General features: G+C 37.6%; 3 protein-coding genes across 3 annotated transcripts; all 3 read left to right on the forward strand.

Moving 5' to 3' along the window:
• The first annotated feature begins 935 nt into the window (after positions 1 to 935).
• LOC132116724 (odorant receptor 131-2-like) lies at positions 936 to 1,907 on the forward strand. Its single transcript, XM_059525594.1, has one exon. It carries the CDS (start codon positions 936 to 938, stop codon positions 1,905 to 1,907), a length of 972 nt encoding a protein of 323 aa, XP_059381577.1.
• Positions 1,908 to 4,012: 2,105 nt separating this feature from the next.
• Positions 4,013 to 4,996, forward strand: LOC132116725 (odorant receptor 131-2-like). The gene has a single exon (XM_059525597.1). It carries the CDS (start codon positions 4,022 to 4,024, stop codon positions 4,994 to 4,996), a length of 975 nt encoding a protein of 324 aa, XP_059381580.1. The 5' UTR covers positions 4,013 to 4,021.
• Positions 4,997 to 6,653: 1,657 nt separating this feature from the next.
• On the forward strand, positions 6,654 to 7,840 carry LOC132116726 (odorant receptor 131-2-like). Its single transcript, XM_059525598.1, has 2 exons — positions 6,654 to 6,860; positions 7,124 to 7,840. The coding sequence occupies exons 1-2, from the start codon at positions 6,654 to 6,656 to the stop codon at positions 7,838 to 7,840; spliced, it is 924 nt and encodes a 307-aa protein (XP_059381581.1).
• Positions 7,841 to 16,013: the final 8,173 nt, after the last annotated feature.

The raw sequence follows: 16,013 nt of genomic DNA on the forward strand, positions 1-16,013 counted from the left end.
CAGTGTAAATAAGCCACTTTGAAACTCTCTGTTATTTTGTTTCTTTTATTTTTTAATATACGTTTTGAACAGAACTGTGATATTTCAAACATACTGAAATATTTTAGACATGGAGTCGTCTTTCTGCGATGAGTGGAGTAGGAGCGGGAAGTAGTGAACCCAAAGCTGAGTGATTATTATGCTCGTAGCGTGAAGGGGAAATTGTTGCATATTCTGCCGGACACCGCCACACTAATGTATCTTTTTGTTAATTACTGTATAACAGTCTGTTACAGGCCATTCTAGTTGCATCTTTCATCAGTAAATTTCTTAAATTATCGTTTAACTATATTTTGGCCCGCCATCTAGTGGCAAAATGTTATTTGGCCCGATGCCAAACTTACTTGCTGACCCCTACTGTACAGTGTCCCATTCGTCATTTTAGATTTCAGAAGGGTGCTTGTAAACACTGAGAACCACCTTTGCGCCCTTGATGCACACTTCTGCCAAGCCAGTCTTCTATCCGACAGACAAAGCAGCATTCCGTAACTAATGTGTGGATTCCACGAGGGTTTAGGGTACAATTCGGTACAGAGCCATTAACTGTTGCATAAATTCAGCGACGTCAAGGCTGTGATTTGATTGGTTATTATGGAACACATGATCAAAGTTGGCTGTTACACTTTCTTCAATGGTAGAGCCATAGACGGTGGTAGATCCCGATAGCAAGATCATTTCTGATGTAACGGCTATATAAGTTCAGGAGCAGAATGCAGTTGTTTGTGGAATCTGCAGTCTGACTTACTGCAGGAAGGTGACATTTTTGTGTTGGAGGTCTGTTGCATCTTATGCAAACTTTTACAATATTATTATTTAATTCAAATAGATGTAAAAAGATCACATTAGTATAACTTTTTCAAATCAATTTTATTTCTCTGTTTCTTATCTTTCAGGCTATGGCGGGGTTCAATGGCACAATTGGGGATGTGTCTTTCATTTATCAGCAATTCTTTAATCTAGAAATGGATGCTGGGCTCAGTACTAAAACTGCAGTGGCTGTGTTAATGTCTCTTTTCTTCTGTTTTGTAAACTGTGTGATGCTCTTTGCTCTAAAAAGCAAGCGCATATTCCAGGAGACGCCGCGCTACATTCTTTTTGGCCACATGCTTATGAATGACACTGTGCTTTTGCTGGTCACTACCATAATGTATGTAGTGGCTCTCTGTTTTCTTCCAATACCTAAGTCCATCTGCACTCTGTTAGTCTTTATCTCCTACTGCACTTTCCGTAACGCTCCTCTGACACTAGCACTGATGTCTCTGGAGCGGTACATTGCAATCTGCTTCCCTCTGAGGCACTGCAACATCGCCACACCAAAAAGGACTGGAATCGCCATAGGAATCATCTGGTTTCTTAGTTCTATCAATATTATAACAGACATTATTTTAGTTCTAACTGTCAACCCTGATTATTTAGCTGGCATTATATTTTGCACACTAGAAAAATTGTTTTTATTCAGATGGCAGCTGGATAAATATCAAGCATTTGATGTTCTTTATTTCGTGTCTGTTGCAGTGATCATAATTTTCACATACATTAGCATTATGATCACAGCCAGGTCTGTTTCCTCTGATAAAGATTCTGCTAAGAAAGCCCTCAAAACGGTGCTCTTGCACTTAATTCAGCTGGGACTGTGTCTCACCTCTTTCCTGTATACTATAATAGAAAGAACTCTATACATGATGACTGGAAGCAACTCTTCTCTTTTCATAAATCTGAGATATCTAAATTTTTTTATTATTCTTATCCTACCACGTTGCCTGAGTCCTCTGATCTATGGTATGAGAGATGAATCCTTGTGGCCCTTGTTCAAATATTTTTTCTGCAATCGTTCAGGAAGAGTAAAGCCTTCTGTTAATGTACATTAACTGTATGGCAATTTGACATGCAAATGGAAATATAAAAAAGATATTGTGGCTTGTAAGATGCAATCATAATCATATAAATATTAAATATGTTTGCCAAACTCTCAGATCTACTTATTTTCTGCCAAAAATATTATTAAGACTGTCATTGGGTAATCTCAGTGAGTAATATATATGTGCAAAAATGTAATATTTTTTTATTTATTTAAATTAATTTTTTCTTCCTATAATTTGTATGTTTTTTAATTATTATTATTATTCGAATAAAGAAGCTGTTATTGATAAGTTTCTACATGCCTGGCTGCTGAAATTACATCTATCAGACACACACACATAAGTTGAAGACTAATAGTAACGCTAATAGCAAAATACAAATACTTTTATGAAAATAATAATAATGTGTCTTAACCAAACGTACAAGTACCATAGAAACAAAAAACTGTGTGTAATCTTTATAAGATATGCAGACAGCCAGTATAATTAATTTGTACATTTTGGACTTTGGCTTTTATCATCAACATTTATTTATAGTTGATCATACACATACAGTATATAAATAATCTACCCTTATCTGACCTCATTTCATAAGTAGTATATTAAAAGATACTGTACATAGTGATCCTAAAAAGAGTTCAGCTTTCATTTATTGAATACTTCATTTTTTCTGTAGAGTTAAGCTTACTTGCAGTATATTCTGAACAAAATTAATGTGCAGGTGTTGCTCTTTTTTAATGCATATCCTTCTATTCATACATGATATCTATTATTGCATTACATGTAAATGTGAGTAAGAGACAGAACTGCTCCTCTCAGATCTATGACAACATCATAGGAGTGTAGAGAGGGACTTCCATTGCTGTTTTATATGTTGTGAACATTATGCAGTGGCAGACCCTGGATTATTTCATGTAGGCCCATTCATTTTAATCTGAATGCAGCAGAAATTGTCATGTACTCCTGGCAAATGTATGTACTAATTGAATAAATACAAATGGTTTATAATGATATAATGTATTGACAGTATATTTTTAAAGATATTTAGATTAAGACGGGGAGAATCCAGTCCTTGATTAGGGAGGTGATGAGTGTCAAGTGTGTATGGTTAGTTCTGAAGAGCAGTGGTTTTCATACCTGTCCTTGAGGATCCCAAGCACTGCCCATTTTGTATGTCTCTCTTATCAGACACACTCAATTCAGGTCTTGCTTTTTCTATTAACAAGCTGATGATTGGAATCTGTTATGTTAGATGATTGAGACTAACAAAATAATGCAGTGATGGGATCCTCCAGGACAGGTTCGAAACCCCTGCTCTAGAGAATAGAGCACCACTGAGGCTGGAGACAGTGGCTTGACCAGGTGGTGTGAAAAATCAGGATGAAACCCAAGGACTGAAAGGCCAAGGAGGAGAAGATTAATCAAATGACCCCAATGTTGAAGCCAGACAAGCAGGAGACCATGAGGTGCTAGCAGACTAGTGAACCACTCATTCCCCTCTGGGTCAAGGCACCAAGCTTACCCTTTCGGTTGTACTTGATCTGCTCCAATGTGATTTGTTGTGTACAGGCAGAGCACTCAGTAAAAGTACTTCTCTACTTTTTCCATTACTTAAGTAGTAGTAGTATTGGCCTTTTTTCCCATTTAAGGTGGTAGTTTAAAGTAGTTTTAAAGTAGATGTAGTACACTTGGAAGCTTTGGGAGCGCTAGGCTTGGGACTGGACTTGGGACCACCGGACTTAGAAACTCTTAACCAAAGGACATTAATAAGCTCATTCAAGGTAATGCTTTCTGTTATTGGAGATGCCTAATGCCTAATGGTAGATACAGGGGATTAACTCACTTGTGGGGTTTTATTCATCAAACGTATGAAGCCAATGGAACACAACAGGCAAGTAAACTTTAATAAGAGATCCCCCTAAGGCTCACACCCACCGAGTGACACGTACAGAATACCCATGTGTTTCTCTCTGCAACCATATAACAGCTATCAGCTATAAAAATGTTGGAGCTGAATGCAGCTGGAGCAGATGGAAGGTTAATGTCTGGAGTCTGTTGCACCTTTTGCTCTTGCGTCAAATTGCTTTGGACATGATCTTTAGTATAAATTGCTCTTTCAACTCATGGCGGGGTCCAATGGCACAACTGAGGATGTGTCTTCTTTAAATTATCAGCAAATCTTTAAGCTAAACATTGATGCTGGGTTCAGTACTAAAACTGCAGTGGCTGTGTTAACATCTCTGTTTTTCTGTTTTATAAACTGTGTGATGCTCTTTGCTCTAAAAAGCAAGCGCATATTCCAGGAGACGCCGCGCTACATTCTTTTTGGCCACATGCTTATGAATGACTCTGTGCTTTTGCTGGTCACAACTATTATGTACACAGTAGCTCTCTGTTTTCTTCCAATACCTAAATCTATTTGCGCTCTGTTAGTCTTTATCTCTCATTGTACTTTCCGTAACGCTCCTCTGACACTAGCACTGATGTCTCTGGAGCGGTACGTTGCAATCTGCTTCCCTCTGAGGCACTGCAACATCGCCACACCAAAAAGGACTGGAATTGCCATAGGAATCATCTGGTTTCTTAGTTCTATCAATTTTGTAACAGACATTATTTTGGTTTTAGTTCTTGACCCCAGTTATTTAGCCAGTGTTATATTTTGCACATTAGAAAAATTGTTTTTATTCAAATGGCAGCTGGATAAATATCAAGCATTTGATGTTCTTTATTTTGTGTCTGTTGCAGTGATCATAATTTTCACATACATTAGCATTATGATGGCAGTCAAGTCTGTTTCCTCTGATAAAGATTCTGCTAAGAAAGCCCTCAAAACGGTGCTCTTGCACTTAATTCAGCTGGGACTGTGTCTCACCTCTTTCCTGTATACTATAATAGAAAGAACTCTATACATGATGACTGGAAGCAACTCTTCTCTTTTCATAAATCTGAGATATCTAAATTATCTTATTGTTCTTATTTTGCCTCGATGCCTCAGTCCTCTGATCTATGGTATGAGAGATGAAGCTGTGTGGCCCTTATTTAAATATTTATTCTGCTATCGTTCAGGTAAAGTAAGGCCCACTGTTAATGTACATTAAATGTGTAGTCTAAGACGATGTAAAATGAAAATTTGACATTCACAGTGGTAATGTCAGGTAAAGAATCAGTCTGTTTGTATAGATTTGTTAAAGTCTTTTAAAATCTTTTAAAGCCTCTCTTAAACAAGAAAAGATCACTGAAAACAGATTTCAAAAATTTCTTTTTGTAAGAATGTGTATAGGTAATAAAGACAACCTGTTTTATGCACTTGTACACTTTGGATTGTTAAAGGAAGACTCTTTTAGGCTTTTTTGTCACTAACACTTCTGTTTTATTGTTTTTTATGAGGCTGAGACACTTTTACTTGCGAGTGGGTGAAACTACTCGTGTGTTGATAAAATGTCTTATTAAAAATCCTTCAGGGTCAATGTTGAGTACTTTTTATGTGCTAAAAAAATCTACTTGTATTTAATTGACACTATTTAAAGCATGTAACTTAATAACTTGTAATGACTCAGATTTTTATGTTTAATGTTAAAACAGACTTCCTGCTTTATTATCTTAATTTTGTTTATTACATCTGGCTTTAGTTCATTCATAATTGTACTATTTTCTACATTCCCCTTTAACAGTCTGCACTCAAATTTGATAGCAAACATTTTAACAGCTCTAAAAATCTATAGTCATAGTGATTCTATATCATTTGTGTTTATGTGAGAAATGCTTAAGCAGCTACACTTGCCATACATTTCTCTTGTTTTTATCATGTCTAGATGTGACCTTGCCTTGCAGCAGCAACAGCCCCTATGGATTCATCAGTGCACATATAGTATGCGCTGATTGTATTTTGAATCTGGGAAAGATTTTTATGCAGTCCTGGCAAACTTATTGGAAAATTTCAAATAAATAAAGAAAAACCTTGTATTTCCTGTCCATGTGGATTAAAAAGGGGTGGCTTAAAAAAACAGTGCTATTTTAAATCAACTCACCAAGATTGCAAAGATCTACAACGAGCAATGACGAGCAAAAAATAAATAAAAAGAAAAAAAAAACGTTTTGGTATAATCTACAATGTTTTTTTTGTTTTGTTTGCTTGTTTTCTGCATGAGAATATGAGGGAGTTAAATATTTATCTTTGACAATTAATAATCTTGAATTAATAAAACGTGTGGTAGAATAATCAGCATCCTCTGTCACGTTTTCCTCATCATAAATGCATACTAGCCAACCTTTTTCTGTTTCTTTCTATTTCTTTAATTTTCCCACACAGAGGTGAACTCTTTAAACACGTGCAAGAATGCCAGTGTTTACATGTCTACATAAATTGCTCACCGGCAAAAAAAAAAAAAAAAGGGTTCAGGTTTGCAAAACCATGTTGTTTTGTTGACAATACAATTGGCAATTACAAATGTATCATTAAATAAAAAAGACTCCCACCCATTGAGTGACATAGTACACAGTATACTCACGTGGTTCTGTCTGCCAACATAAAACAACTATATAGGTTGAGGATAGGATTGCAGTCGTTTGTGGAATCTGCAGCTGGAGCAGATGGAAGGTTAATGTCTGGATCTGTTGCACTTCATGCAGATTTTTAAAAAGGATAATCTTACATTCACATAAGCAAAAGATAAAAAAGATCACATTGCATTGGGCATGATCTTTGTATAACTTGCTCTTATTACCCTCGTTTCTCTGTTTCTTGTCTTTCAGCTCATGGCGGGGTCCAATGGCACAAATGGGGATGCGTCTTTCATTCATCAGCAAATCTTTAAAATGGATATGGATGCTGCTACCAGCACTGAAACTGCAGTGGCTGTGTTAACTTCTCTTTTCTTCTGTTTTGTAAACTGTGTGATGCTCTTTGCTCTAAAAAGCAAGCGCATATTCCAGGAGACGCCGCACTACATTCTTTTTGGCCACATGCTTATGGTAAATGGTAAATGGACTGCATTTATATAGCGCTTTCAACAGACCACATGGCCATCCAAAGCGCTTTACAATTTGCCTCACATTCACCCATTCACACACACATTCACACACCGACTGCGGTGTCTGCCATTCAAGGCGCCGTCCAGCTCGTCGGGAGCAGGTGGGGTTAGGTGTCTTGCTCAAGGACACCTCGACACTTGGTCAGGTGGAGCCGGGGATCAAACCACCAACCTTCCGGTTTGTAGACAACCTACATGCTTATGAATGACTCTGTGCTTTTGCTGGTCACAACTATTATATACACAGTAGCTCTCTGTTTTCTTCCAATACCTAAGTCCATCTGCACTCTGTTAGTCTTTATCTCTCACTGTACTTTCCGTAACGCTCCTCTGATACTATTACTGATGTCTCTGGAGCAGTACGTTGCAATTTGCTTCCTTCTGAGGCACTGCAACATTGCCACACCAAAAAGGACTGGAATCGCCATAGGAATCATCTGGTTTCTTAGTTCTATTAATATTATAACAGACATTATTTTGGTTTTAGTTCTTGACCCCAGTTATTTAGCCAGTGTTATATTTTGCACATTAGAAAAATTATTTTTATTCAGATGGCAGCTGGATAAATATCAAGCATTTGATGTTCTTTATTTTGTGTCTGTTGCAGTGATCATAATTTTCACATACATTAGCATTATGATCACAGCCAGGTCTGTTTCCTCTGATAAAGATTCTGCTAAGAAAGCCCTCAAAACGGTGCTCTTGCACTTAATTCAGCTGGGACTGTGTCTCACCTCTTTCCTGTATACTATAATAGAAAGAATTCTATACATGATGACCGGAAGCAACTCTTCTCTCTTCATAAATCTGAGATATTTAAATTATCTTATTGTTCTTATTCTGCCTCGCTGCCTCAGTCCTCTGATCTATGGTTTGAGAGATGAAGCTGTGTGGCCCTTATTTAAATATTAATTCTGCTATCGTTCAGGTAAAGTAAGGCCCACTGTTAATGTACATTAAATCTCTAGCAAGAGGATGTGAACAGAAACAATATTTCAATTTCTCCTAATAAGAATCTTCATACTCGTACACTTTGGTCTGTTAAAGGAAGACTCTTCTAGGAGGCTCTTTCAGCATATAAATATGTATAGTTTATCATGTACACTGTAAATGTAAATAATCCACGCTCATTTTATTTTTAAACACATATGATGCCTAATATTAAACCATTTCACTAACTTACAATTAGTTTCAACGTTTATATATTTATTTATTTGGTTTTTATGAGGTTGACACACTTTTGCTTGTCACTGGGTGAAACTGCTTGTGTGCTGAACAAACAACGGTCTTCCAAATCCTTTACAGCCAGTCAATGTTGAGTACTTTATTTTTTTCCAAAAAAAAACAAATAATAATAATTTAGTTAATATATAACTGTACTTTTTCTATGTTTCTCTTTAACAGTCTGCACTCATCTTTGTAAGCAAACATTTTAACAGCTAAGTATTGATATCTGTATCAATACAGCAGCAAATGAAAAAGAATCACAGAAAATAATTATCATTTTAAGTTTAAAAGTTGTAGTAAGTTTAAAAGACCTTAATAACTCTGTGATTGGAATCTGAATTATATTATTATTATTATTATTATTGAGTTTATATGTGTTGTAGAAAAAAAAATCTGTCCTATTTAAAATGGGATTCTGTTCTAATCCTGTTCTGAATTTATTCATTTTTTTTAATGATAATGATAATAAAAACAGGATTGATATTAATAAGTATAATTTGGAGTGTGAGAAAATCAGTATAAGCTTGTTTTACCAATGTTGTGATCATTATTTTGAAGGCTCTATGTTTAAAAAAAAAAAATACTGTAATAATAATAGTTCAAAGTATGAATAGTTTTTAGTCAGATAACATAAAAAAGACAAGATCCCTCGGTGAACTTTAAACTTTTCCCAAAGAAACAGCAAGAAGGAAAGAGAACAGGCACTTTTGTTTATTGGCTATAGCTGTGTGTAGAACTACAGTACATTAGCTGCCTTTTTAATCTTTAATAAATATTTAATTAAAAAGAAATGTTATTCAGGCAGGTGTGTTCACACAGAGATTTTTAGACTTAAATATAGATTTAAATTCAAAGAGACAGTATCAATAGTCTATGCATGATCTGATGTTGTATTTGTATCCAAAATGAGGAGATGTGAACTTCATGGAGCACTGAACTCTTTCATGCAGTGTATGTTTTATTCATATTGGAAGCTGGAGGGCGCTCTCACGCAGAAAGTCCAAAAAAGACATACCTTAATAGGGAATGAGATGTTGCGGTGACATCACCGTATGGGAACACCCCTTGGTGTGATGAATGTCTGAAGCCCTGTACCATCTCACCAATTTTATTGGCCGAATAGTGCTTGGCACCATCCTACGCATGCGTACGTATAGTATACCTGCCTGCCGTGCTCAGATGTCATGATCTAAAGAAACGCTATGAAGGTGCCGAACGGCTTGAACTGTATGGAATTACATTTGTTTCAATAATAATGAACGAAACCTTATAAAACTGAACGTAACTTTTTCAGAAAATATCAAAAATATGCCTATACAAAAGAAAAAAAACAATGAAAACGAAAAAAATTAACACAGTCGCACAAATTTACCGGCTCTTCAAATATACTTCATTCTTTGTTAATTTTTTTCAAAGATTCGTTTTCGCTAATCATGGATTCTGAATTCATTGCCATAGATTTTCGCTTACATTTCGCAGTTTTTCGTTTGGTGTTTTGACACAAACCTCTCATGGGGGCGGGCTTAACAGTCAAGTCAAGTCACCTTTATTTATATAGCGCTTTAAACAAAATACATTGTGTCAAAGCAACTGAACAACATTCATTAGGAAAACAATGTGTCAATAATGTAAAATGATAGTTAAAGGCAGTTCATCATTGAACTGCCATTGAATTTATTTTAAGCTCATACACAGGTTCTACCCTGTAAAGAAGTGTACACAAAGATTTAAATATGCCATTGATCTTACATGCTCTTTTTGTTCGAGTTCTGAAGAAACTGTACACTTATTTTGGTCATGTCACTACACTCAGAAACTTTGGGATGATATTGGTGTTTGTCAAGTGTAAGATTTTGCCAGGCTTCTGTGTACATATGAAAAACATTATATTTGGGTATTATGACTCTGACCCCACAAACGAAAATAACAGTTTTGTTATTATTTAAAAAAAAATCCTAAACAAATTTCACATTCACAAATGCAAATTCTCCAACTGTAAACCTGTCTTCTCTGTTTTCCTAAAAGAAATGGAAAACTATTTTAATGTAATCTCAGTGTCTAATAAGAAAGCTATAAGGTCTGTTAGATTTGCTCTGCCTTTGATCTCCTTTTTTATTTTTGTTTAGATTTTGGCCCTCTTTTTATTCTTTATGTTTTTTTTTTGTGGTGGATATTATGTGATGTATGTTTATACCTTTGTATGTTTTTGTTCTCTACATTAATAAAAATAGAAAAAGAAAAAAAAAAGCTCTAGCGGTGATTTGTATGCAATACGTCGTGCGTTGTGTTACTAAATATATAAATAATATTTGACCTTCGATCGTCTCAGTAAAGATGAGCTTTCAGGAGACAGAGACACGGAGCGGGATCAGCTTCCTCCTCCGCTTGTCCTTCAAGGCAGCTTGAAGTAAGCTTGTGTTACTGAAGTAACCATTAACATCGATACAAGTTTTTCATGTTACAGTGTGCTACAGTTTGTTGCGGGTTATTATTGTCATTCAGCAACACAAGCTTACTTCAGGCTGCCTTGAAGGACAAGAGCTCATCTTTACAGACTGAGACGATCGAAGGTCAAATATTATTTACATATTTAGTAATACAAATCACAATCACGAGAGCTTTCCAATATGCGCGCCACTGGGTGTCGTCTGTACTTCCCGGTCAGAGAGCACCTGTCCATCAAAAGCTCACTATCCAATCAGAGTAGATCACTGTTAAGCCCGCCCCCACGAGAGGTTTGTGTCAAAACACCGAATGAAAAACTGCGAAACGTAAGCAAAATCTGAGGCAATGAATTCAGAATCCACGATTATCGAAAACGAATCTTTGAAAAACATTAACAAAGAATGAAGTATATTTGAAGAGCCTGTTAAATTTGTGCGACTGAGTTAATTTTTTTCGTTTTCATTGTTTTTTTCTTCTTTTGTAATGGCATATTTTTTAGATTTTCTGAAAAAGTTACTTTCAGTTTTATAAGGTTTCATTCATTATTGTTGAAACAAATGTAATTCCATAGAACTGCAGCATCTCGTTACCATTGCATGTAATTGGTGTAATGTGGGCGGCAGTGGCTCAGTGGTTCATGTAGGTTGTCTACAAACCGGAATGTTGGTGGTTCAATCCCCGGCTCCACCTGACCAAGTGTCAAGGTGTCCTTGAGCAAGACACCTAACCCCAGCTGCTCCCGACGAGTTGGATGGTGCCTTGAATGGCTGACACTGCAGTCGGTGTGTGTGAATGAATGGGTGAATGTGAGGCAACTTGTAAAGTGCTTTGGATGGCCATGTGGTCTGTTGAAAGCGCTATATAAATGCAGCCCATTTACCATTTAATGTCCACGTGATCGCATGTGTCCAAACTCCTGAGAGTTTAGTTTAAACGCTTTAATAAGCAAACTGACATCTCCTTTAGCCATCTTGGCACCATGACTGTGTTTTATGACGCACTAATGGTTCGATGGGAAATCGTTCCGAACTGTGGAATGCGGTGTTGGTTTCTTTACTGAAATGGACTGTTCAAGGATAATCCTACACTGTGTTAACATCTCTGTTTTTCTGTTTTGTAAACTGTGTGATGCTCTTTGTTCTAAAAAGTAAGCGCATATTCCAGGAGACGCCGTGCTACATTATTTTTGGTAACATGCTTATGAATGACTGCTTTTGCTGTTCATAACTATTACATACACATTAGCGCTCTATTTTCTTCCAATACCTAAATTTATTTGCACTGTTAGTCTTGATCTTTCACTGTACTTTCCGTAATGCTACTCTGACACTAGCACTGATGTCTCTGGAGCGGTACATCACATTTATTATTAAAAGCCACACTGGTTGAGTGGAGCCCAAGGAACCAAGGTATAACCAACTCGATGAAAGGGAATGAAGCTAAGCGTGTAACCCTTACCATTGTAGCATCTGCTTTGGACCATGTAAGATCGTTTTAGCTTTATATCTTAGAAATTCCTTTTAGCCTAGTGACATTTGCATATAAATTGTAGACATGGCCTCACATCCTACATTTATGGGTGCTAACTTGCCAGGTTTATTTTCCCCCCACTATCAAGATGATGTTAAACAGCAACTCTATGCTCCTCTCCATCAGACTTCAAGTTCATTCCAGGAGGAGCAAATGACCCCTGTGCCAGGCACCAATGGCCTGACTAAACCAGTGGTCTGACTCCACAATTTCAAAACACCTAACACATACACACACACACACACACACACACACACTCACACACACACACACACACTCACACTCACACTCACACACACACACACACACACACACACACACACACACACACACACAAAGACGTTTTCTTTATTTTAGACTATAATCAATTAGTTACAAATACATCTGGAATATGCATGTGTTGTCAGTATGTTTCCCTATTACATTAGTCTAGTTACCACTGTTTATTTGCATTAGTTAAGCTCTAAATGCTAATATTTAGGTGTATGAATGTATCTCTGGTTTAATATCTTCTAAATGTTTCGTACTTGGTATCAAAATGATTTGGGCCCGGTTCCCCAAAAGGTTCTTATCGCTAAGTAGTTCTTAACCTATTCCTTAACCTCTCTCTAAACGTTATGGCACGATTCCCGTCACGTTCATACGCTAAGTATATCTTCGGTAAGTCAGACTTTCATAAGGTTGGTCTGGACCATTCATAAGCTCTCTCTTAGCGTTGTTTGAGCTCAAGAAGCTAGTCGCCGCCACTTTGCAGCAGTCTTTAGAAATCAGCGTAGCGCAGTGCAAGTCAAACTATGGTATGTTGACAATGTTGTGGCTCAACAATGATTTTATGTTATGGACATTTTAAGACTAATAATAAAATATGTTCACAATGGATACAGGCCTATTTATGAAGTTGACTTTATGTGGGATCAGAACTAATATGGTGGTAATTAGCCTAGGCTATTTCGTAATGTCACTAAAGCGTTTACATTGGCATAATTTTTGATAATTAAAATCTGGCAAACAATTTGGCTCTAAATGGCTAAGATCTATAAATGGGTAACCATGGTGGTGTCCAGTAAGCGACCAACTATGTCAGTGATCCAACATGTCCTTGTATTGAATCAAAGATGGCGCCAGCAGTGGAGCCGTTTAGTCCATGTCACTTTATTTATTCAGCAAAACTTATGCCCTTTTGACATTTTGCCTGATGTGGTTATATATAAAAAAAAATGCCTCCCAAGAAAACTCATTATGGAGCTGCTGGACCTTCTCAGACCTGCGCTTGCCAGGCTAACGTGGCGGAATATTGCTTTAAGCCCTGAAGTCCAGCTACTTGCAGCGCTAAGATTTTTTGCAACGCTTCACCAAGGTCGTGAGAGAGGGCTATGGCCTAAGCAAGACCTCGGCGTGGAGATGCGTCCACACTGTCACCAACGGCCTTCTGTGCCATGCCGGGGATTACATCTGGCTGCCAGCAACGCATCAGGAGGTGCAGCAGGGCTGTCATGCCATTGCTGGCATCCCCAGAGCCTGGTGGATGGCACACTCATCCCTATCGCCAATCCATCAGTGATTGATCAGGCGTACATATCGCGAAAGGGATATGCGGCCATAAACGTGCAGGTTATAGTGGACCATAGTGATCTCCGACCTGGTGGCAAGGTCCAGCAAAATTTCAAGTTCCTCTGACGAGAAGCTTGGTGCCCTTTTTTTTTTTTACATTTCTTCCCCACCATATTCTGTATCTAACTCTCTCTCTCTCTGTTCATTGTAGATTGCTTTTTATTGAAAACATTAATCAATGGCAATCAATACCGCATTAAACAGAAATAACTGCAGCTGCTTGCCAATCAATTCTGATTGTAAAGTACCTTACCATTAATATAAAAGTGTATTACATAATTTTTAGAAGTCGTTAAACCCATGTCAAGAAGCGGCACAAGTGGCACAACGTGGTAAGAAGGGTGGATGATTACCGAGGGATACCCGGTTTGTCTATCCGTCACAACATATCGTGAGAACATATTAATGACAACTTGATAATTTAATTTATAGTCTATATTTTACTGATAACTTAAACTATGTTAAAATAAATGTTACTGGAATAATTTGAGGAATGTTTCATTTGCATAGAACGTGTTGTCTTTCTTAACGGTGTAATGCACCTTCGCGTGAAGTGGAAAATCGATTCCTGAGCAATCGATGCCAACTAATTCAGCACCTTCACTTGGGAGAGCACCTTTGTAACGTCGAACGTAAGAGGCAGCATGTTAAGAAGCTTCCTAAGGGACACTTCAGGGAACACATTTAAGAACATAAACAACTTTGGTAATAGGGCTGTGCAAAAAGTCGAATGCTATTTTCATGCGCATCTCATCAGTAAAGGCGCTCCTGTAATTAGAAGTATATCTCCAGCACGTGCGTTCAGAACAGGGTTGCCAGGTTTTCATGACAAATCCTGCCCAGTTGCTTCTCAAAACTAGTCCAAAACTAGCTCAAACGCGTTTCCAGGTGGTTCCCCGATAAAAATTGCTTCCCGGGGTTAAAATATAAATTTTTTGGAAGGGTTGCCTTGGTAAAATTCGCATTTTAGGCGCTAAATATCACGTTATTGGTATTGGGGTTGCTTCAAACCGCGGTCACGAAAAACAACCGCGGACTTAGCACACTGGTTCAGGTAGAGCGGCAGTTACTACACAGAGCCGTAGTCAACCGACAACTAACACAAAATCGCTTTCAAAATTGACAAAGAATAGCCTGCGATTTTAAAATCGTTTTTGTGTTGATTGTCAGTGAATTACGGTAAATGCCAACCAGTGTTGCCAAGTCTGTGGTTGTTTTTCATGTCCGCGGGTCGAAGCGACAATACCAATAACATCATATTTAGCCCCTAAAATGTGAATTTTACCAAGGCAACCCTGCCAAAAACGTATATTTTAATCCCGGTAAACAATTTTTAATCGGGGAACATCCTGGAAACGCGATTGGACTAGTTTTGAGAAGCAACTGGGCAGGATTCGCACATGCTGGAGATATAGTTCTAATTACAGGAGCGTCTTTACTGATGAGATGAGCATGAAAATCGCATTAGATTTTTTGCACAGCCCTATTTGGTAAGATATATCTTTCGAGTCTTCTTAGCGATCTAAGAGTGAGCGTTATCGGGGAAACGGGCCCTGCCCTTTATTCCTCAAACCATGATGTACTCTATGTGATCATGAAATGCATCATACCATTTGTGCCATATTTTGGGTAAAACTACATCAGTCAATCATGCCTGTCATAAAGCATGCAAATGATGTGTCACAGGGACAAAGAAACACTTTCCCGCCGAAACTATATGCCTTATTACTGGTCAATCTAACCGAAATGAGGGTTACAGGGAAACCAGATTAAACCTCTTCCACACCCAAAAAGTGCGCTTCTCTTTACTTACAGTTCCCTGAAGACACCCTGGAGACATCTGGCAGTTTTCAGCAACACTTCGGAGCAGTCAACCCATGGATGAAATGACAAAGGTTTTACTCCTATCTGGATTCAACAGAAATCTACGCATTATACATGCACCGTGACACTTTACTCAGCAACTACAGAACCAATGCAAGTAACCGCTTGTTAACTATTTAGATGAGCTTCTAGGCTTTGACCCCTTTTAATTAAGGTGATGAGATTCTTTGATGGTTCTTAACAGGTTGTGATTTAGATTATAAGTAAATACCATGACTCTCCACTCTCTTGTGCGCTCTCGCTCTCTCTCTCTCTCTCTCTCTCTCTCTCTCTCTCTCTCTCTATCTGTGCCTTCCTTGCATTGGCATCTATGTTTAATGTGTGTGTGTTTGTGTCTAGTCTAATGTTGCATGTTCTCCTGTAGTGTAGTTTAATAAACACCACGCGG

The sequence above is a fragment of the Carassius carassius genome, chromosome 36 (genome assembly GCF_963082965.1).
Source record: "Carassius carassius chromosome 36, fCarCar2.1, whole genome shotgun sequence".
Taxonomy (NCBI): Eukaryota; Metazoa; Chordata; class Actinopteri; order Cypriniformes; family Cyprinidae; genus Carassius; species Carassius carassius.